The following is a 20,266-nucleotide window of genomic DNA, read 5'->3' on the forward strand; positions in this document are numbered from 1 at the left end:
AAACCTCCCATGTTGAAATTGTTGTGCCAGCATTCCTGTTTTTACTACAAACCAAATGGTAACAGTGGCTCCTGAGAGAAACAAAAACAGTTGTAAGCATGTACAGGAATGAGGACAAGCTGAACAGACCTGCCTACGGATTGAGATCTGTTTTGAGCCTCAGCCATGACCAAGCCCACATGCATTCCTGCCTGCTTCTCAGATTTCTGTCCACAGGAGGGACAACAGCAAAAAAACCTCTGGGGTTTTTGTATGTGGAATTACTTTCCACCGCTGCCCACATAAGCTCTGCATGGGGCATGGGCCTGTAGCTCTGCTTGGTGTTTTGATTCTTCTCAGAGTCTGAGTTCTGTATTCTGTTCCAGGGAGAGAGTGTGCAGGCCAAGCACAGAGACAGTGTAGCAACTGGCAGACGTGTCGAGACAATATTGAGCATGTCATCATCACTGTGTGGCAGCGAGGTAGCCTGCAGCAGCACATCATCATCATCGTCATCCGAATTCCTTCATTATGGAAAGTTTTTTTCCTCCCCTTGTCTCACTTTAAGTTATTCGTAAGTGGTCGTTTGTCAAACTTTTAACTTTTTCTTCTCCATCTTCTAATCTCAAGGCCATGTCGTACCATTTTCAGCACGCATGAGTTTTGATGGGAGCAGAAAAGGGGAATTACATGGTGTCTGATCTCTGCATGACTGTGGGTTTTGGTTTGGGGTTGAGAGTTGGAAGCAGCGTGACAGAACCCAGTCACAGAAAAGTTGCTTAAGTTCATGAGTGTATAAGTATTGTAAAGGACCACCAAATGGAGACACAACTGTCAATCAGCTAAGGTCCAGATCAGAGTCAATAGCTAGACTTTGCACCTGTCCCCACTACTAAACTCCCTCAGTGGAGGTGACCACTACAGAATCTCCAGCATAGATAATTACAGTGTCCGAAAAATTCCCCAAACTTTGTGGCAGGTGGGGTGAAAGGGAGGGGAATTTTCCTTTGTCTGCACACATTTATTCTGTGACATTTCGCTGAAAAGGGATTACATCATCACTATTGTAGCTTCCAAGCCCTCTGCTTTCCTCCATTGGCTGGTATACAGTGGACCGTCCGATCCAGACAAAGACAGAGCATTCCAACAGTTTAGCAAGCAGGAAACGCGGACCCGTAGTCACACCTCATTACAATCAAACTCATCAACCCCCTCAGTCACCAGCAAAAAAGACAATCACACGAAAAAAATGCTGGAGGCCCTATTACCATCAAGTCATTTGACATCTGACTACAGGCTGACTAATACCAGCCAGACATACCACTCATGTGAAAACTAAAGGAGCTTCCTTTTTTTAACAACAACAACAACAAAAAGTGATATATTTCAAACAATGACTGAAGGTTGTGTCAAAACTCATGAATAGATGACTCATGCTGGTGTCACCATAGAACAAACAGGCATGAAGGAATTGGCCTTGGAGCTGACATTGGCCACACTGGTGCACCAGATCATCCAGGGCCATATCTGAAGGTCTGTTTTGTTTGTAGTCTTGTCTGTCATCAGTAACAGGCAGCCAGCGCTGACAGGGGCACATGCTTAACAGCAGTGTGTAACCAAGAAGCAGCACATTACTGTGAAAAGAGTGTGGCCAAAAACCTACTTTATACATTAAAAACCATGAAACCAGTTAAGAATAATGCACTTTGAACTTGAGAATTAATCATAACAATAATGCCATTATTCATTATAAAATGTAAACAGTTAATTTAAGCATTTCATCATGATGGCCACTTAGCATAATTGCAGCCCACACATTCCACAGTGGCAAATTATAAAGCTGCACAATGCCCCTCTTGTTGTTGTCTTTTATCTTTGCTCGAGCTATTCCCTTCGAGCCAGTGCACAAGAGACAATAGAAACATGAGCTCAACTTAGCAACAGGAAGCATCCTTCTGTGCACATTTCAAAACACTCTACGACAAATGAAGCACAATAACAATTGTTATGGCTGTGAGTGAGAAGTATGATGAAAAAGGTTTAAATAGAAACACTGTCCTTCAGTCATAAACCAGGAGGGGGGACTATTTATGCTGATAAGAAACGTGAGAAGCAATGGCTTTCTTCTGAAGGAACTTTTAGAGTGTACATGTAGATGAAAATATATCATATGAGCCTAGTGCTACTATGGCTGCAAACTAGTCTCCTTAAATGAGATGTTTAAGGCCCACGCAGTAATGTCTTATCCTTGAATGGTATTTTTGTCAACAACATAAAAGACAGAGTTCTTGGCCAATTGTGGCAGATTAAAACAGAGGATGCATGCTTTCTTTGCATAAGAGGAATTCTCTATAAGAAATCCAATCAGACAAGCAAGAAGCATTCGAGTGTGAATAATAGCTCCAATTTAGACAGGACGATGCTGAGATTAGACTCACTAGTAAAAATTGCAGTGAAGTGTATGATCAGTCATGCCCACCGCAGGTCAGCTAAACCTATCGAGAATGCTAACAATCCTTGATCCTTGCCAAAAGCTAAACTCCAAAGCTTCCTTTTTTGCAGCGGACTCATGCAGAATTAGCCAACTCCAACAAGCCACTGGAGCAGGCGCTGTGATTCAGTTTGAGGGGAGCTCAATGACTTTCCATGTCCTACCTGTCTATGGTCCTATACCTGCATAGTTGTGACTGGTTTGTTACAGTTGATATTTTGTAAATACGCTGGTTTTGGACACAATACTGCATTGAACTTTGAAAGGTTGGCACACTTTGCTGGTTGTTGCTATTTAAACAAACCTCTGTTTGCCATGTTGCCCTGCATTGCCAAATATTTCCCATTCTATCATGTAGCCCTGATCTGTATTCTATATCTAATTCAAAACAGTCTCTATGCCCATAGCAGACATAACATTCTGGATTTGTGTGTATTCTGCACATTATGAATAAATACATTTAGCAAAGGTGGGTCTGATTGGGTTATAGCTGATCAGAATGCTATGGCGGCCCATGACTACCACGTTGTGGTTCACAATTTTACATGGCAGGCTATATTGATTAATAGATTAAACAAATTGCAATCATCTCGACCTAATCTGTTCAACAAACTGATGAACCAGGCAATGCTGTAAACAAATCAGAGCTCCCAGGCCAGATGTGGCACAAGAAGATCACCTGCATGAAACACGGGGAACACCATACTGATCATCGGGTGGTGACAGTTACCCAAGGAGATATGTAGCCTAGTGTGCACGATACCACCTGTAAATCGTCTCCCCAAAGCAGTGATAAGAATGCCCTTGACATAGCTACATAACGACGCCGCGGGTACATATAGGCTATATGTTGACAGCCTCAGTGCTAGTCCCGTTTCTTACCGAGTCCATTTCGTCTACCACCAACCCCATTAGTTCAAATAACAGCAGTGGTGGCACTGACTGCGCACTGGCTCCACACTGCACCTTGTCACAGCACAAAGATGAGCTCTGTCGTTCACAGACAGCCGACAGATGTTGTGTGTAACCTTAGGCACCTTGTACCACAAACAACACCCCGCACATGACTAGCACCACGTTCCCAGCTCACCTTTTCTCCTTTCTGCCTCAAGCTTTTGGATGTCAAACACTACGAAGCGGGTTTTCCTCCTTTTGTTTCAACTCGTAACAAGGTCCTGGGAGTCCGAAACACAAACTGCGTAGCGCTCTCTCTTACCTTCTCGGGAAACGTGTTGGCTCCGGTTTAAACCTGAAATAGCCCGGTGTCATCCTCAGAAAGGCAACTTTGAAGTTTGATAGAAAGTTACGGGTTTGCCTCGCTGCGCTATGCAGCTGCTGGAGGGATGAGATCATTCAGGCAGCCTCCCCTCGCTATCTCTCTCTCTCACTCTCCCCCGGAGTCTCGCGAGAAAGCTTCGTGGGGAAAGCAAACGTTTCCGTGGCAACAGTGCTCACCTGTAGTGGGTAGACGGAGTGGAGAGGAAATGAAGAGCTCTCACTCTGCGTTAAAAACACAGGTTGTAAACTCCAAATCTTTACTTACATCCTTTTCTGTGTAGGTCCAGTTACACACCTTTTTTATGTTTTACTGTGTTTAAGTTTGGTCAAATTTCTACTGACAATAATGTAGGCCTACCAAACACATGCTCTATAGTGCAAGACTCATTTAACCCAGCAACCTTTGATCTACTGTTGCAAATCTCCTGTTAAAAACAGGTCATGTTTGTTGGAAAAATTCAAAACATTTCTAACAGTTTCTAAAACTGTCTTAAGATGAACTTTTACAGTGCTATACATTGCCTATTGTAAAGACTAGTGTGCTTGTTGTTATTATTTACATGATGTTGCTGCAGTTACATGCTGGGTTATTTGGAGCAACACACATGCAAACGTATGGAAGTATTTTCAAGAGATGAAGTCATAATTTGTGTGCCATTTGACACAAATGTCTGTGTGATGAGTTTTATTCTGTTATTTTAATTATTCATTATTTGGTGAGAATTGCATGGGAGTGAGTCTCACCTCACTTAAACACAAATGATCTTTGGTGGTATTTTTCTGCAAACTGTGTGCAGATGAGCAGTGCAGAGGGTGGAGAATAGGTCCCTGGTATTCTTCTTCCAATATTTGCTGCTTCTAACAGACAACATTGCTTACCTGACTGTCAACCACATACCAGCAGGCATGTGGGAAATATATTAATCAAATGTTCTCATGTATCCCAACAACACAAATGTATAAATGTGATATGCAAAGACAGTGACAGGCTGTCTACAAACGGAAATACAAGTGTCTGGTGATTGTTGTCCCCGCAGCAACCTGCCAAAGACATTAGGGCACTGTCCGGCCTGTGTAGTCTGTAGCTCTGACATCATCAGCTAATGTCGATGTGAGCGGATGTGCAAAAAAGCCACTGCCAATCTGTAGAGCTTGCAAAGAGTGTACACTGTGCATGTACAATTAAACATTAAGACAGTAGCAGTGTGATGCTCCTCTATATGCATTAATTAGGACTCGTCTTTAAAGGCCTCTGCGGTAGGCCTGGTAAATCATTCCTGCAGCTGTAGGCTACTGGTGTCAGCATGTCTTGGTTAGAAATTTAGATCCTGTGAATTGGCGGAAAGAGATCTCAACAATTAAAGAAAGAATCAGCAGGCTAGAGGATGCATGATGCACAGGAATGGCCTGTGGGCGTTTTAATGACAACATGTGTCCTAATTCCAGATCCTTTCCACTGTATTTTAAGCATCAGTGCTATGCCTACACAGAGCTGTTCAGAAATGACAACCAACCTTTTTATCAGAGGAACACATCTTTATAGCAGGTGCCTCACTGGTCCAATTAAAAGAAGATGCATCAGTGAGAGAGAATATTGGTTTTTAGGGTTTTATTCCAGTGCAAACATTTTGTGAGAGAGAGAGAGTGTGTGTGTGTGTGTGTGTGTGTGTGATGAATCTTAATTCATAAAAGCATGAACACAGTAAGTTATCTTTCTTTTATGATCAAATCGGTAGCACCATCTGCTGGCCAGGCTAGCATAGGACACGAAACAAAAGGACATGCATAAGAAAATATCTGGCTTTAGAAGTGACGGTTTCTATGAAGTATGCCCACATTTTGACAGTTTGAATTTATTCCTCCACTACTCTTAAGCACTTATAAGGCTTCAGATAATATTCCCTTAGCTTTTAAGAATACCACCCTCATTTAATAAGGCTTAAAAGTGTGGAGGACAGCATATCAGCTTTGACTGTGATGGATGACAAGTCATTAAGAAGTAGAGGCTATTATTAGGTCTTGGTTAATCTTAACAGTCTTTGAATGTCAGGCTCTATGTCAATGGTGGGAAACATTTTGCTGTATCTTTTAAAGGGCTCTCCCTCTGGGCCGATGAGGAATTTCTCAAAGTTCCAAGAGATGTCTGTCCTGCTGATGGGACTCCATACCAGAAATTTGGGGTCCTGCATTAGGGAGGTGGGGTCATCATCGGGATAGGGGAGCTTGTCTTTAAGATAGGCAAAGACTGGATGTGTGTTTGTCCCGTTAACATCACACTTCTCAAAGATGGTAAAGCTAGGCTGAAAGCCGCCGCCTGGACGCACATGCTGCAGGGAATTCAAGATCTCACCATTGCTGCAGTTCTCCTGCAAAACACAAGTATTTATTTTCATATTGTGAAAATGACAACATGAATCAAGCTGATTACACTGTAGCAAACAAACCACCCGCTATTGGTTGGTTTGTTGGTTGATACTTGATTGGGTGAAGTATAAACAGGTGAATTGATACATTTCACATGAATAAGAAACCATCATCAGCGTATAGGTATGAGATTTTAGGCTTATATTAAGAACAGATATTGCAGGGTCATAACGAATTGCCTGAGGAAACCGTGCTGCTCAACTCACCTGATAGCCGAACTGGTTACAGGGAAAACCCAGGACCACCAGCCGATGAGGGTACTTGCTCTGAAGCTGGTTGAGCTCACTGAAGTCCCGGGTGGTGGTTCCTCAGAGCGAGGCCACATTCTCTATCAGGACCACCCGTCCCCGAAACACATTGAAATCCACCGAGTCTCCCTCCAGCGTGGTGGCTCTCAGGTCGTAAAAGGTCTTGGCGATGAAGGTCATCTCGACTCCTGTTATTCCTCACTGGAGGCAGACAGGAGCTCAACGTGTGACTGCATCCAACTGCTTGGTCACCTGACTCGCTGCTTTTTGTGGGTGTCAAATGGAGCTGCAAGAAACTGATCCGCACCTGACATACAATACTCTTTTACAAGTTTCAGATGAAGCAGATTGATGTAACTGATGAAACCACACAAGTACATGAAGTAGGTTTTGCGTGATTTACAATGTTCTCTCCTATTTTGGAGAAGCTTAGAAAGGGTTTACATTTAGAATTTCTCTGAATTCTTTTAAAATGTGAGTCGTATTTTGAGTATGTACTGTATTTGACATGGTCAAATGGTATTATGGGATGTTTTCGGCATTGTATGTATCAGTTTTCTAAGTCATCAAAGATTTAAAGAGCACACGGAGCAGGTGATGAAAAATAAATGAACCCATCTTAACTCCCTGTGGACCTAACTTTACTCTCAATCCAAAATTTTGTGGCTCAGCAAGGCTCAGATTTCCCAAAAAATTGTTTTAAATATTGGAAATTGGAATTTATTAACTTATACATAGCAAAAATGTTTGCAACATCCTTGAGTTTCAAAAATAACATTAAAATGACATATCCGTGGCACCTGGGCAGACCCTGTAAACATATTCTAAGCAGCAGTAGTACTGCTTAAAGGCATAACATACAGTAAGCAATGCCAGTCACATTTATAAAACAAAAACATGTATACATTCAGGATGGTAAACAAACATGTACTGCATTCAGAAAGGTCATTGAACATGGCAAAACACTGTCGCTCTAGAAGAAATAAGCCCATTGTGTAAAAGAATCCACTCTGGTTTGAGTTTCGAGAAGTAAATAATTCAACTCTGTCATCTGGCTGCCTTGTCATAATACATTATGCTCTTTAGAAATTAATAAACTGAGTTTTTTTTTTTTTTTTTTAATGGATCCACCCGTCACCAATCAATTTGTAGATATATACTGCATTTCACCAGGGGAAATGTAAAGAGTGTGTGTGCAGCTGCTAACTGCATCTACCACTGCACCAACATACGAAAAGTGAAACCAATGGAGCGCCCTCCTGGCCAACAGGTCACGGTATCTATGATTGAAGCAGAGGAGGGCTGAGTCATGTCACAGTTGGCAACATATGTCTTTAGCTACAGTGCGAGTCACGGTACTGTGATGGCCCTCTTTCTAACAGATGCAGGTCTTCTGAGTGCTGTTGTTGGTGCCTTCACTGTCTTCTTCCAAAATGGCCTTCTCCAGATAATCATCGAGGGATCCTAACAAGTTGTCTATGTCTCTCTTGTGAGCCTGCAGCACCAACTCTGTCATGCGAGTGAAGGACTGAAGGAAGGAGGAAGTGAAAAATAAATATGTAAGATAATAAATATGAATTTAGCGGGTAAGTTCCCTGCAGTATGTGTGCACATTTCTAATGTTTCTTTGGAGAAGCATCAGGTGTCCTACCTCGCAGATGTTCATGCTGTTGAAGGCGCTGGTCTCAAAGAACTCCATCCCATAAGTTTCTGCTAGCTGCATTGTCCAGGTGGATATGGTTTGAAATAAGTACGACAAAAGGTATTTTATTTGCCTTGGTCAGTTTTCTCCACAAGTAAAAGAACACAGGGTTTAGGAAACTGGATGTAAGTTGTTGTTACCCGACCTATCAATTTGTTCATCAACAAAAATGTTTAAGACAAATTCACATTAATACAGTATTTCTGTTCCATAGTTTGTGAAATAATTGACAAACTAATAAACCAAACTGTTAGATTTAGCTGTGTATCCTTTAGAAATATCTGCTTACCATTTAATCCTGGTCACCTTTTATCGCTCAATGTAAAGCAGAAAAACTTGTAAAATTACGTACTTTAGGATCTTTTTGTATATCTACAACATCACTTATGAAGTTATATTATCATGCTGTTGAGTAAGCTACATGTAAAAAAAGACAATTAAAAAAACTAAGGTTAAATCAAACCTTATTTCCTTGGTCCTTTGTCACCTGCCTCCTGAGCTCCTCATCACACTTGTTTCCTACCAAGATCCTTTGCACCTTGTCTTGGGCATACTGCAAAACACAACAACGCAAAACAAAAGTCAAGACAGACAGCAAAGAGATAAGGGGTATTAATCATATTGTCACTCACACTAAGCCACTCTGTGTGCAGCAAGCCTCAGCAGTGCACTGAGAGTTGGTACAAGTACTGGGTTACTGTGAAGGCCAAAGGAGTGAAATGAGAGAGCTTATTGCCTTACTTCATCTACATCACTGGCCCACTTCACTAGGTGCTGAAAGGACAACTCGCTTGTGATGTCGTATACAAAGATGATACCCTGGTCAAGAATCAACGCAGAAGGATTAAAGAATGAATGCTACAGCAAGCCATGAAGGTAACTTGCTGTTCATATGGAGGGATCACCTGTGCACGCCTGTAATACTGTTTGGTGATGGTGTGATAACGTTCCTGACCTGCCGTGTCCCTGCACAGACGACCAAACACAGCAGAAGACGATCACACAATATGCACGTCAGCGTTCTGTGATTGCAATTAAATCATGCATAACTTACCATATCTGGACTCGCACCCTGATTCCATCTAGTTCTAGTGTTTTCATTTTAAAATCTACTCCTGCCCAAAAAAAAAAAAAAAGAAAGAAGAAAATTACATTTAATTCCACAGAAAAACAGAGTCAACAACACATGACAGTAGGAATTTGTGATGCAACTGCGAACACCTTAACAAGGTCAAACTGGAATCACTTATGCAACTGTGGCAAATTGATGCAAAAATCCTGCTTTGTGCTATTTTCCATGGGCTATTGTGTGTTTGTAAGCACTTAAAAGAGGGTTGCTCAGAGACACCATTATCCCTAATGAATAATATCTCTAGCACTGCATAGTGTCAGCTTTTAAATCATTGTGTCTCCACAAGGGGGTTGCAACTGATGTGAGCTGCAGCTGTGTGTTTTTACTGCTGGGTAACAGGACGAGGGAGTTAAGAAATGTGGCAGAATAACACCAGCTGCCGGCCTGTTTATCTTCTTAAATCAATTTTAGTTTAGCTTGTATGCTGAGCCCACTAAAAAAAAACTCATTTTAGAATAGAATACCTTTATCGTCATTATACACAATTGCAGTACCTGTGCAATGAGATTGAAGCAACCCCTTTACAGTGTTGACACGAAATATAACAATATTATAACATGAAATATATTCATTGTTCATTCTACATACTGTGTATGATGGGTGGAAATCTCTTGGCTTCTTAGAACATGAAATATGAGGTGGCCAGATGTAATGTGATAAAAGAAGATGAACAGCCTTTATGTGTTTTGCCAAATTATTTTATGTATTTATTAGATCATGTGTGTATATAAAAAAAATATATATTATTTTGGCTATTTTTCTTTATTCTTTTTCTGCACTCTTGCCTAAACTAAGTTGTTGTTGCGATGCATCTAAGAATTTCTCATTTTTCCCCACCTACTGTGTATATACTGTATTAATGTCCTAAATATACTATGTGATATATTATTTTCAAGAATAATTCATCTGATTTTTTTCCTGATTATACAATTAATCTAAAAACATGTCAGAAACTGGTGAAAAATAGCGATTAAACTTTTGTAAACAACAACAACATGCCTTCAAATTGCTTATTTTGTCAGACTAACAATTCAAAACCCAGCAATTTAGTAAACTATCACGTAAGACAAAGTAAAGCAGCAAATTAAGCCTCAGATTAGAGAAGCTGTAACAAGATCAGGTTTGGCATTTTTGCTTGAAAAAGACAGGATTTAGGGCAGACTTAGGGTTCAGTGTTTTGCCCAAGGGCACTTCGACATGGAACTGAAGGGCCAGGGATCGAACCACAAACCTTCTGATTGGTGAGCCAATCAGAAGGGGGACGGCTGTGTGAGCCATCCCTTAACACCCGTTTTTTGTACCTCCTTTTTTTGAAGTTCCGCTATGAAGGACACTAAAATAATCGATGACTCTGTCGGCTGGCCGAATTTCTGTATGATGTTACGTTCAAATGCGTATGATTTGAATGTTAAGTCTTTAGTGAATCAGAAAATGTGCCTTCTAAACTACATCCCAGTAAAATTATGTAAAAATCCTAATCGTGTTCCTAGGTAAGACTAATATTTGGCTTAAGGAGAGACAAGTTGAAATTCAAATGTATTAAATACAATACTAAAGAATAAATCCTTATTTTATAGTGTTAATGTATGGCGTGTGTCACCTTTAAAATATGGATTCTTGTGGACCACAAAGCCTTTTTACCATCTTACCACGCACTGACACAAGCTTGCATATTAATAATGTCCCATTCTTGCTTCCTTTGAGTTTGTTTATTTAATATATGCAAAGCTGTGCGTTCTGTTCAACCTCCATGTCAGTGTCTTCTTGTTGCCACAGCTCTCTGAACTGACACTGGGAGAAATGGGGATGCAGATCTGGAGGGAAGCGGTCTAATGTAACCAACAATCACAACATCAGGGATCTTAAAGCAATGGGAATTTACTTACCATGCACGTTCTTAAATAACTGGGTTTAATCCCATGTAAAGCTCTCCTCAAATCAGCTCTTCAGCTTGCAGTTCATAAACCTTTTAGCCTGAATTCACTCTACACTACGGGACTTTCTCTCACAGTCACAACTAACTATATAGCCTACAATGAAAGTGGTTGTGACTGTTTTTCTTTGCTTTACTCTTAGTCTAAAACGGCCACACCATTTTCCTCCAAGTCATTAGTTTATCAAACAGTCAGGAAACCAGGCTGATGAGATCTGTGTGATATGAAGCACTAATGTGCATATCAGTCTACAAGTGCCATGTTCTGAATAATAAACAGGATGAAAACACTATGGAGGGCAGAGAAAATAATGTGGTTGACATTCATTTCCATTGTTATTGTGACAGTTAACAGCTTTTTCAGACCTTATTAACACACACACACACACACACACACACACACACACACACACACACACACACACACACACACATATACACACACACACACATATATATATATATATATATATATATATATATATATATATATAAAATTAAATTGACAGATAAATAAGGTCATGTACTTCTCAGCACAATCTTCCAAATTTATTGTAAGTAATTCAAACAAGAAATTTCCATGTTAAAAAAGGAGTACAAAGTAGTTCATGAACAAACTTTTTTTGTTGGACATTTTTATCCTTTAGTAAATAAAAAACAATATTATGCTTCTCTTGTTTACACATCTTGACATACGCATACACCATAGGCCTATATTTACCTACCTACTGCTCACATAAACACATGCATACACATAAACACAGATGCATACATCCATGCCTATACACACCTTTACACCGTTTTTGTTTCTTTTCTCTTTTTTCTTTCTAACTACAGGATGTATGAGAGGATATGCCCCTATCTTTCTTTAGGGGGCATATCTTTGTTATAAAATGCAATTTTTTAAGATCAGTGTAGCTTTCTTAAGACATTTTCAGTCAGCTTCAGGGCTGTTAAGACCTGAGGCACTTAGTACACTAACTTAATCCTACTAGCCAAGTAGGTCAGCTCACACATTTTGAACAAAAGAGAAAATTTGGGTCAATTGTTTAAGAAAGTTTAGTTAAAAAGTTGCCATCTCGACATTCATTCTGCAAAAAGTATTCACCTATGTTAAACCGGTTCAATCTGCGGCTAACACGCAGCCATAGGAGTTTTCGAAACAAGCGTCACTGAAAACTTGTTGGATGGCTTACCGATGGTGGAAATATGTGAAGGATCAAATTCACTTTCTGTGAACCTTCGCAACACGCACGTCTTCCCGACCCCCGAGTCTCCTAGCATGAGCAACCTGAACAAAAAGTCGTACTGTTTAGCCATGACCAAAAACTAATATGAAGAAAAAAACATGACTCTTCCATGTAGCTTTGGCTCACTCCTGTGTGCTGCCTCCAGGGTCCCTCGGACAATCGTACTTCTATACTCGGGATTTGTAAATTAAGTCAATTAGAACAACAACTCGTACCATTTTACAAAGGCGGTTGTTTAAGCAGTTTTTTCCAAGAAATATAGCAGACTATTTTATGTTTCGGTTCGATTTTGCCGAGTAGGCAATTTTAACCACACAATGTGATAAATGCATCACATTTGCTTTTTTTTTAGTACTTTCTCCTATTTTTACACTGCGTTAAAAATACATTTGAACTTTGAGTTCCGGTAATTTAAACGTATCGCTGGGACTTTACACCCTAATTTACGAGAATTTACACACAGCTAGTGCCAGCTGGTGCGACAGGCCGGTGTGTTCTAAAACATTACCTATTGCCCCAGAAGGCAGCATACAACCAGCGTCCATGAAGATGCTGCTTGAATTCTTGCTGTAAACTGGGACAACCACACTGGTTGATCCCAAAATGTTTTTCTTTTTAACAAACTTGTAAAGTTCCCGTTGAAAATGTGCTTGTTTGGAAAGGGCCGATTGCTTGGCCTGTGGTTTTGCTGTTTGTTTGTAGAATTCTCTAAAACCAGATTGTAACCTTATAGAAGGACTAACAAACATCTTTACTCCACTGTAGCCTATACTGACTTAGAGTTGGCTATAGCTACTTCTACATCTGAGGAAGACAGCCTACGACTAGTGTTAGGCTACTTGACAGAGAACCGAGAGAGAGAGAGAGAGAAAGAGAGAGAGAACATTTTAGTGTTGTCTTTTTCATCACCGATATTTCACGTTGATATCGCCAGTTTAATGACGACGGCGTTGTCTCGTCTCGTATTATCGTTGCCGAATGGAACACTTCAGCAGAGGTGTTTTCCCATTGACGGTTGAAGTATGTATGTGATTCGCGGGGGTATACGCAATTTTCCCCACGGTAATTAGTGGTATAAGCTAGCGAGAGAGATATAGTAAAATATTAAAGTTATGGGAAGTTTATATGGCTTAAACTAGATGTTTCATTCGTCCCGTCCAGGAGGGATAAAACATTACGCACGTCCCACTTTTGCTGTAACAACCCCTAACGGTATTGTTCAAAGCTGAGCATGCAACTGTATTTGACAGATGACAGGTGTAGGTTGACAAAATATTAGCTTTCAGCGTGATACGACTGCTTTGTAAATTACGTTTAATTAAAAAGTGTTTCAACTGTCCCGGCTATCCCCTACACTTGTAATAAGCCTCCTTTCCATGAACTGTCGTGGCTTTAGCTAGCGTTTTATTTCAGTTGCAACCCTGGCAGTGGTGCTATCGTGAGAGCAAGATAAATATAAAAACATAATTCAAACCGATGTGCTTATTGGCAACACACGGCTCAAGAACCCGACAAGTAGCCATATAGTCCTACCTAATTCCATCCGCTGAAAATATACATCTTTAATAAAAATACCCATCGGGGAATGTTAACGGGGTTGTCGGGCTCTAAATGTTTTAACGTGCATGTCCGCGAGCTCCCCCGGATGTTCGAAGAATGGTGACGCCGTTCACTGCGTATTGACTGGTCAGTAGGCGGTGCTTTTGCACCGGTTGATCTCCATCTTCAACATAACCTGCTCCCGACCAGGTTAGGTGTTCATCTTAAATTACCACGGCGATTTAACCCCATAAGTGATGCACCGTCGTGATACACACAACACTGGGTTGAACCTGAAGTTACCTCGTTAACGCCAACTCTTGCTTCGTAGTACAGGCCTCAGGTCAGCTCTGACATAGTTTCGCATTGCTCCAAGATAAGATTATGTTCGGCCTGTGTTAGAAGTGGTGAAGGTAAAGCTCACGGCAATTTATACAATATCTGGCTTTGTTTGAAATGTTGAAATAATAATTGTACACTTTTATTGATCCCCTGTGGGGAAATCACAATTTACATTCTGTTTGTTAGTAATCACTACACACTCAGAAATGGCTCGTACTAAGGAAAGCTCATTGTGGGACTGGCTCTAGATGCTGCACCAAGAATGACTTTTGGGAAAGAAATTTCAGATATTGTGTTAGGGGACCACTAAGGTCTATAGAACAGCATCCAAAGAGCACTATGTCATGCCAATTTATAACATTTTATTTAATCTCATATTTCAATTAAAAATTCTAATATTAAAAGGTAAACACTAAAACTGCAGAATTAGGCTTTAAAAATAATTGTGCGTAAAGTCCCTCAACTCTTCTCAATTTAATGCAATGGCCCATCGGAGGATTTGACGTCTGTAGTCAATAGTAGCCTTGGTACCTACGGTCTATGGTACCCGCACCTAGACTGCATAAACCTCGCCCACTCTGCCGGCAATTTGATGAGTTTGGCCTGGTAACCTGCACCAGTCTCCGGATGCTCCCACTGCCATTTAGGAAACTTAATGTACTAAAGCTATCATAAGATGTTATTAAAAACATGTTGAGACACAAATACATCCCAAAAGGATAAAATAGTTTTATTTATAGTCTCATAATAAAGGTTTGCCTTAACTTGCAAGACAACCGTTGGCAGTATGTACAACATACCTGTAATTTCCATGGAATGGAACAAACAAATATTGATTACATACACACTAATTTACCTCTGCAAAAAGAAAAGAAAGAAAGAAAAATAAACGTTCCCAGCACAGGCAAATATTTCAAGGGAAGGCTTTTCTTTGCAGGACTGACACCATTAAAGAGTATACAGTGTTATATACTACACACTGAAATGGACTTTCATTAACAAAAATAAAAGGTCACTGCCCTTTAATTGCATTGCCTAACATTCAATATCCATTTGGGGATTTTTTTTTATACCTACATTTTATCTGATAATAAAAATAGAGGAAAATAAATAGTTGAACCTGTGGAAAATCCACTAAAACAGCAGGTCAACTTGTTCATCCTCCTTTGCTCTCTGGAAACTCAAGCCAAACATAAGGGAGACCAGACATAAGGGTAGGAAATCAATTTCAGTGAGTCACTATAAATACAGGGATTCATTTGATTATACATTTTCAAGACAAAAACAGCCACCTACTGAATAAGGAGGGTTGCATCTTGCATAACAGACAATTCTTTTCAAAAGCAACTTCACATTCTTTTCTGGAAAAGTATGAATATTAAAAAGGTAAACTATCCCTAATTACCATTTTGTCAAAGGTCGAAAAAGTCTCACAACCCCAACCGATTGCAAAGAGGTCATCCAAAACAACCATAAGAGGGAAAAAAAATTATATATTTTGTGTAGCTTTACTAAAGCGTCATACCTTGTCGTCTCCACATCTGATTACGAATGGTTATAATGAGGTTTAAAAAAAAAAGCATAAAGTCCTTCAAAACTGCAGAGCTGCCTTACTTTGGGATCTTAAAAAGTTGTTGCTGGGCCACGAACGGAGTGACAGGATGCTTGCCAGGAGGAAAAAGGAAGGTAGAAGCGTTTTATACATAATAGCACCTCTCTCACAGTCTCCACCTTGTCTTCTGGACTGGCGTTAGAAGGCAGGACTGAGTGTGGACAGGTGAGAGGAGTTGGGGCTGGTGGGCAAAAAGAGTCTGTTTGGAGAGGGAGGGGGCGACCCGAGTCTAGCTGGGTTCCACGCGCAGCTTCTTTCTGTTGGGCGGCTCGTCCGGCTCTGATTCAGAGCTGGAGTCTGACCCGCCGTCAAAGGCAGACACCGCGCTGCCTTTGCGGTTTGTGTACAAGCTGCTGTCAGAAGAGTAGTTTGTCTGGAGCTGAGTGTTCCCCTTCGCCTTCTCCAGCGCACGAACTGCAGTACCCACAGATAGAGAGACAAAGACTGCAGGAGATCTCATCAAATATTGCATATTGTGACTAAAAGACCACATCACACTTCTACGTAAAAGGACGGCGGCGGCGGCAACAACAACAACAACAACAACAACAACAACAACAAAAAGGGGAAGTCTCTCACTTACCCTGCTGCTCCAACAGTGCATTCTGCTTCTTTAAATCATCAATGTCTTGCTGGTGGGTATGGTTTTTTCGCCTCATGTACTGGATGTACTCGGTGGCTTTGTCTAGAATCTGTGCTCGGGAAGCCTGTTTGACAGAACTCTGTCAGCAAAAATTTCAGAGAGCCATGGGAATAAAGCTGCAGTGTCTGTTTGTTCAGGCAGAACAACATTAATTGTGCCAACACAGTTATGCAGTAATCACAGTGTTATACATGCATGTTGCAATTAGTTTTTTTTAATCTGGATTACAAAATAAGAGTAATATAACAAGACTATGCCAAAGGTCAGCAACCTTAAGCACAATTAGAACATTGAAAAAATGTAGAATGACCTAGCACAAAAACAGCTATTTTCTTCATGTTGTAGCACGGTGACACATGCATACTGAAAACAAGTGACGGCTGCACTTGGATTTAATTTAATGCTAAACTGACTGATGAAATGGACAATAACTACAAACATATCTGTCTTGGTTAGGTGGGATATGATGCTAAAAGAGTATAGAGCTGTTGCATTACAGTCTGTAGAAGTACAATGAGGACTTGAAATGGACAATCTCAAATCGCATCATTTGGACCTGACTGACACGTGGATAGCTTTGCTTGGGATAGGCAGCTTTTAAAACAAGCCCATGATTTTGTCATTCCTCTGGTTTAGAGCTGTAAGAGAGCTGTCTTAGCAGAACACAACCAAACAGCATAGACGTTAATGGGTACAAACTAGAGCTGTCCAATTGAATTTTGATCATAATTTCGGCTCCCAACGGTCCCAAAAATGATGTTATCAACAAAAAAATTGATTAAACAATTTATTTACGAATTGCAAGTAAAATCCAATTTTGCCTTGTGTTCTGAATGACACGGGTTTATGACACATTTGTTTATCTATCAAATTTATCTATATCTAGAATCAGGATTTCAATATTAACCAAAAATAATTTTGATTACGATTTTTACATCATTGAGCAACCCTAGTACAAAATGTATTAAATAATGTCTGATCAGGTGGATGAATATTATGGATTTGGAAAAGCAGATGATAAGCTGCAGACTTGACCACTGTGGGCGACCACATTTCCAGAGCTGTGAAAACAGTCTGAAAGCATAGTTGTGCAAGATGACATACAGCTCTCGTGCATTTCAAAAAAGTGCTTGGCATGTGCACAACTTAATACACTTTTTGGCATCAGTTTGTCTTCTTCCCTCATAAGGACATGCAGCTCAGGCTTATGCCAATAGTAAGCTAGCATTAAGGAAGATGAATGGATGGTCGCACATCTAAACATGGCTCTTTATGGGAACAAGGTTGCTGTGCCCTGAGATAGACAGCTGATATAAGTCTTACCTTAACAAGATTAAATATCTTTGCTGGTAGGATTATTGAATGTAGAAAATGCATATATTTTCCTCTCACCTTCTCCCCTTGTAAAGCAGGCACAGAATCTCGTAATCCGTGAAAGCTGTCTTTAATGTGGTCCCTGCGTTTGCGCTCCAGCGCATTGTGATGGGCTCGCTTGTCTGCCTGCAAAGGGACAGGCCATGTTTGTATTTACAATGCATGTCATATGTTCAAAAGCACACAAGATAAAACCAAGGAAGTCATGAGAAAGTTTATTACTTGATTACCATGTGTATTTTAAGACAGGGAGGCATTTAAGCTGCAATTGCAAGCAAGTTGAATAAGTTGTCTTATCTTTCACAGGGTCCTTGTGTGTATAAGTGGAAATCTAATTGTTCCTGCCATCATACAGCAGGAACTTGTAGTGCAAGTACGTTTATAAGGAGGGGATCTGTTTACAGAATTTCAACTGAAGGTGTGCTGTTTGCTTTCAGTTGCTGAAAGGGTTGGACCAGCATATCCTGACCGTCTTAACACCTTGTCCAACAACTGTCCTTCACAGGAACTCAAATTAGTTCAAAGCTCCTGGAGGTTTGATTGGAAATAGACATAGATTTGTGCAACGTCCGTCTAATATTTAAGACACGCTAGATGGCGTGGAAACTTCTCACACCATAAGATGGCTGAATGAATGCATATCTTGATCTTATAGTTATCATACAGTCATTTGAACAATTTGCCAGGTCAACCACACAAATGTAAACATGTTTAGAAACACTCAAATATGGTATTTGATAAGATTTGCCCATGGGGGCAATTGCTATACACATTTTACATGTAGCTGCAAGAGGCTCTGAGAAATATGTGACCAGATTGAGGATCTGACATGCTTTCATATGCATACTCAATTACAACAACACGTTATTAAACTTATTAAATGTAGCTGGTTTGTAAACCATGGGTAATTTAAATTGGCATGTACTGTGTGTTTTTTTATGTTACAAGTATGTTTCTAATGCAGTGTGAGGTCCTGCAGCAGAACTGGATTTTTGTTATATAACATACTGTGGAAAGGGCCAGAAAGCTGCAGGTAAATAACAGATTAACACAGTCTCTAGGGTCCTATTTTGCACAGCCTCCGTTTGAGTTTTGTTGCGCGTGTATTCATGCAATTACAGTAACATTGCTTAAGGCGGCCAAGATGGACGTTAAAAGTTACGCTAACTACAATAACTCTCACATTCCACATACCCAATGAAGCAATATTGAAACTCCGAATAAATGTAAATCCAACCTCCACTGTACATACGCACTGTAATATATGGGAAATCCCCTCATTTCTTAACTACAACAAAAGAGATCTAATCGGAGTATCGTCTATTGATATAACATTATAAACCATTTTAAAGTAGTTTTAATATTTATGAAAAAACTACTTATGTTCAACTTTGAAGGCATGTTCTATGAGTTACAACGCATTGACTTTAGATGTGACTTTTCTTTTAATTCTCTCTTAAATGTAAAATAGAATTACCTAAAATGTTATATAACAGCCAATTGCATCCTTTGGGATTATTAAAACGATTTTATCATAGTATTTGCAGTGAAGGCTCATTTATATGTATTTAAAATATATACATCAAACCTATATATCAAACCTTTTATCACATTTTCAAGAAGACTTCCTCAAATGGTGTGTATTGTAATATAACAAAGCGAGCAAGAGTCTGTCTAACGTTACGTGCTTTTTGGCCACTTCCAGCACCTGTACCGTAATTGTACAGATAGATAGATAAGCTACCGAAGCCAATCGATGGCTGGTTTAACTGGATTTCACAAACGACGGCTCACTTGACCGAAGTAAAACAACACAATTTATTCACCTGACTAATGTTCTTGACTTTCATTAACAAGCCAGTCAGACAATTATTACTCCAAAACACTTAGTTTCAAATAGGTCACTCCATATTTGTCTTAAAATCTAGCTAGCTAGTGTTAGCCAAGAAACCCAACTAGCTAGCTAGCTAACGTTAGCTCCATCAGATAGCGTAACGTTAGGCTGGCATGAATGTTAAAGTTGCTGTTTGGCTAACAATTTAGCTAGCTAACGTTACTCCTAAAGGAAACTAAACCACATACATCGCTGTCGACTTCGATGTCATCGTTTTCGCTCATTCTTCGGTAAACAGGTACGAGAAAAGAAAACAAGCAGCTGTCAAAACAAATCGCAGCGACAACTGGAGGCAAATAATAAAATCTAGCACGGAGCTTTGCTACAGCAGAGACATGACGATCAACGGTCTCTCTACACGTGATTCGCCTACACATGGACGGGAAAACATTAACTGCGCAGGCGCAACAAAACAAGACCTTGTG

At 40.1% G+C, this 20,266-nt stretch overlaps 4 protein-coding genes across 13 annotated transcripts in view; all 4 read right to left on the minus strand.

Annotated features, from left to right (window-relative positions):
- The window catches only part of LOC116670471 (signal-induced proliferation-associated 1-like protein 1), a 35,710-nt gene extending 31,833 nt beyond the window's left edge, over positions 1-3,877 (minus strand). For 4 of the 5 annotated variants that reach the window (XM_032501020.1, XM_032501019.1, XM_032501021.1 and 1 more), the window contains exon 1: positions 3,687-3,877. The gene's annotated coding sequence lies outside the window, so the exon portion shown is untranslated. Of the gene's footprint in view, positions 1-3,560 lie in introns of all 5 variants that reach the window. The other variant, XM_032501018.1, reaches the window with a different exon arrangement.
- Positions 3,878-5,263: 1,386 nt separating this feature from the next.
- Positions 5,264-6,669, minus strand: gpx2 (glutathione peroxidase 2). Its single transcript, XM_032501029.1, has 2 exons — positions 6,379-6,669; positions 5,264-6,114 (listed from the first exon to the last, which is right to left on the minus strand). The coding sequence occupies exons 1-2, from the start codon at positions 6,598-6,600 to the stop codon at positions 5,761-5,763; spliced, it is 576 nt and encodes a 191-aa protein (XP_032356920.1). The 5' UTR covers positions 6,601-6,669; the 3' UTR covers positions 5,264-5,760.
- Positions 6,670-7,114: 445 nt separating this feature from the next.
- Positions 7,115-12,965, minus strand: LOC116670474 (ras-related protein Rab-15). 3 transcript variants are annotated; one of them, XM_032501028.1, is made up of 8 exons: positions 12,946-12,965; positions 12,384-12,478; positions 9,177-9,237; positions 9,028-9,088; positions 8,864-8,941; positions 8,586-8,675; positions 8,072-8,137; positions 7,115-7,948 (listed from the first exon to the last, which is right to left on the minus strand). In XM_032501028.1, exons 2-8 carry the CDS (start codon positions 12,469-12,471, stop codon positions 7,796-7,798), a joined length of 597 nt encoding a protein of 198 aa, XP_032356919.1. In that variant the 5' UTR covers positions 12,472-12,478; positions 12,946-12,965; the 3' UTR covers positions 7,115-7,795. The 3 variants fall into 3 exon arrangements, with proteins under 3 accessions (XP_032356919.1, XP_032356918.1, XP_032356917.1); XM_032501027.1 differs by lacking the exon at positions 12,946-12,965 and adding an exon at positions 12,564-12,631; XM_032501026.1 differs by lacking the exon at positions 12,946-12,965 and having other exon boundaries at positions 12,384-12,613.
- A 2,058-nt stretch (positions 12,966-15,023) lies between these two features.
- On the minus strand, positions 15,024-20,266 carry LOC116670481 (protein max). Of its 4 annotated transcripts, none has more exons than XM_032501042.1 (4): positions 20,030-20,266; positions 17,966-18,073; positions 16,514-16,637; positions 15,024-16,344 (listed from the first exon to the last, which is right to left on the minus strand). In XM_032501042.1, the coding sequence occupies exons 1-4, from the start codon at positions 20,216-20,218 to the stop codon at positions 16,160-16,162; spliced, it is 606 nt and encodes a 201-aa protein (XP_032356933.1). In that variant the 5' UTR covers positions 20,219-20,266; the 3' UTR covers positions 15,024-16,159. The 4 variants fall into 4 exon arrangements, with proteins under 4 accessions (XP_032356933.1, XP_032356930.1, XP_032356931.1 ...); XM_032501039.1 differs by having other exon boundaries at positions 15,024-16,374; XM_032501040.1 differs by having other exon boundaries at positions 16,514-16,652.

This window comes from Etheostoma spectabile, chromosome 20 (assembly GCF_008692095.1).
Source record: "Etheostoma spectabile isolate EspeVRDwgs_2016 chromosome 20, UIUC_Espe_1.0, whole genome shotgun sequence".
Lineage (NCBI taxonomy): Eukaryota > Metazoa > Chordata > Actinopteri > Perciformes > Percidae > Etheostoma > Etheostoma spectabile.

What these genes read in the sequence shown, in the direction of transcription:
- LOC116670481 (XM_032501038.1), bottom strand. Translation starts at nt 20,218, where the DNA reads ATGTGTAGGCGAATCACGTGTAGAGAGACCGTTGATCGTCATGTCTCT. An exon ending in ACATCGAAGTCGACAGCGAT is followed by an intron (nt 18,074 to 20,029) that starts GTATGTGGTTTA and finishes GTCCCTTTGCAG; the next exon opens with GCAGACAAGCGAGCCCATCA. An exon ending in CTGCTTTACAAGGGGAGAAG is followed by an intron (nt 16,653 to 17,965) that starts GTGAGAGGAAAA and finishes TTTTGCTGACAG; the next exon opens with AGTTCTGTCAAACAGGCTTC.
- LOC116670474 (XM_032501026.1), bottom strand. Translation starts at nt 12,507, where the DNA reads ATGGCTAAACAGTACGACTTTTTGTTCAGGTTGCTCATGCTAGGAGAC. An exon ending in AGGGTGCGAGTCCAGATATG is followed by an intron (nt 9,089 to 9,176) that starts GTAAGTTATGCA and finishes TCGTCTGTGCAG; the next exon opens with GGACACGGCAGGTCAGGAAC. An exon ending in ACAGCATGAACATCTGCGAG is followed by an intron (nt 7,949 to 8,071) that starts GTAGGACACCTG and finishes TCCTTCCTTCAG; the next exon opens with TCCTTCACTCGCATGACAGA.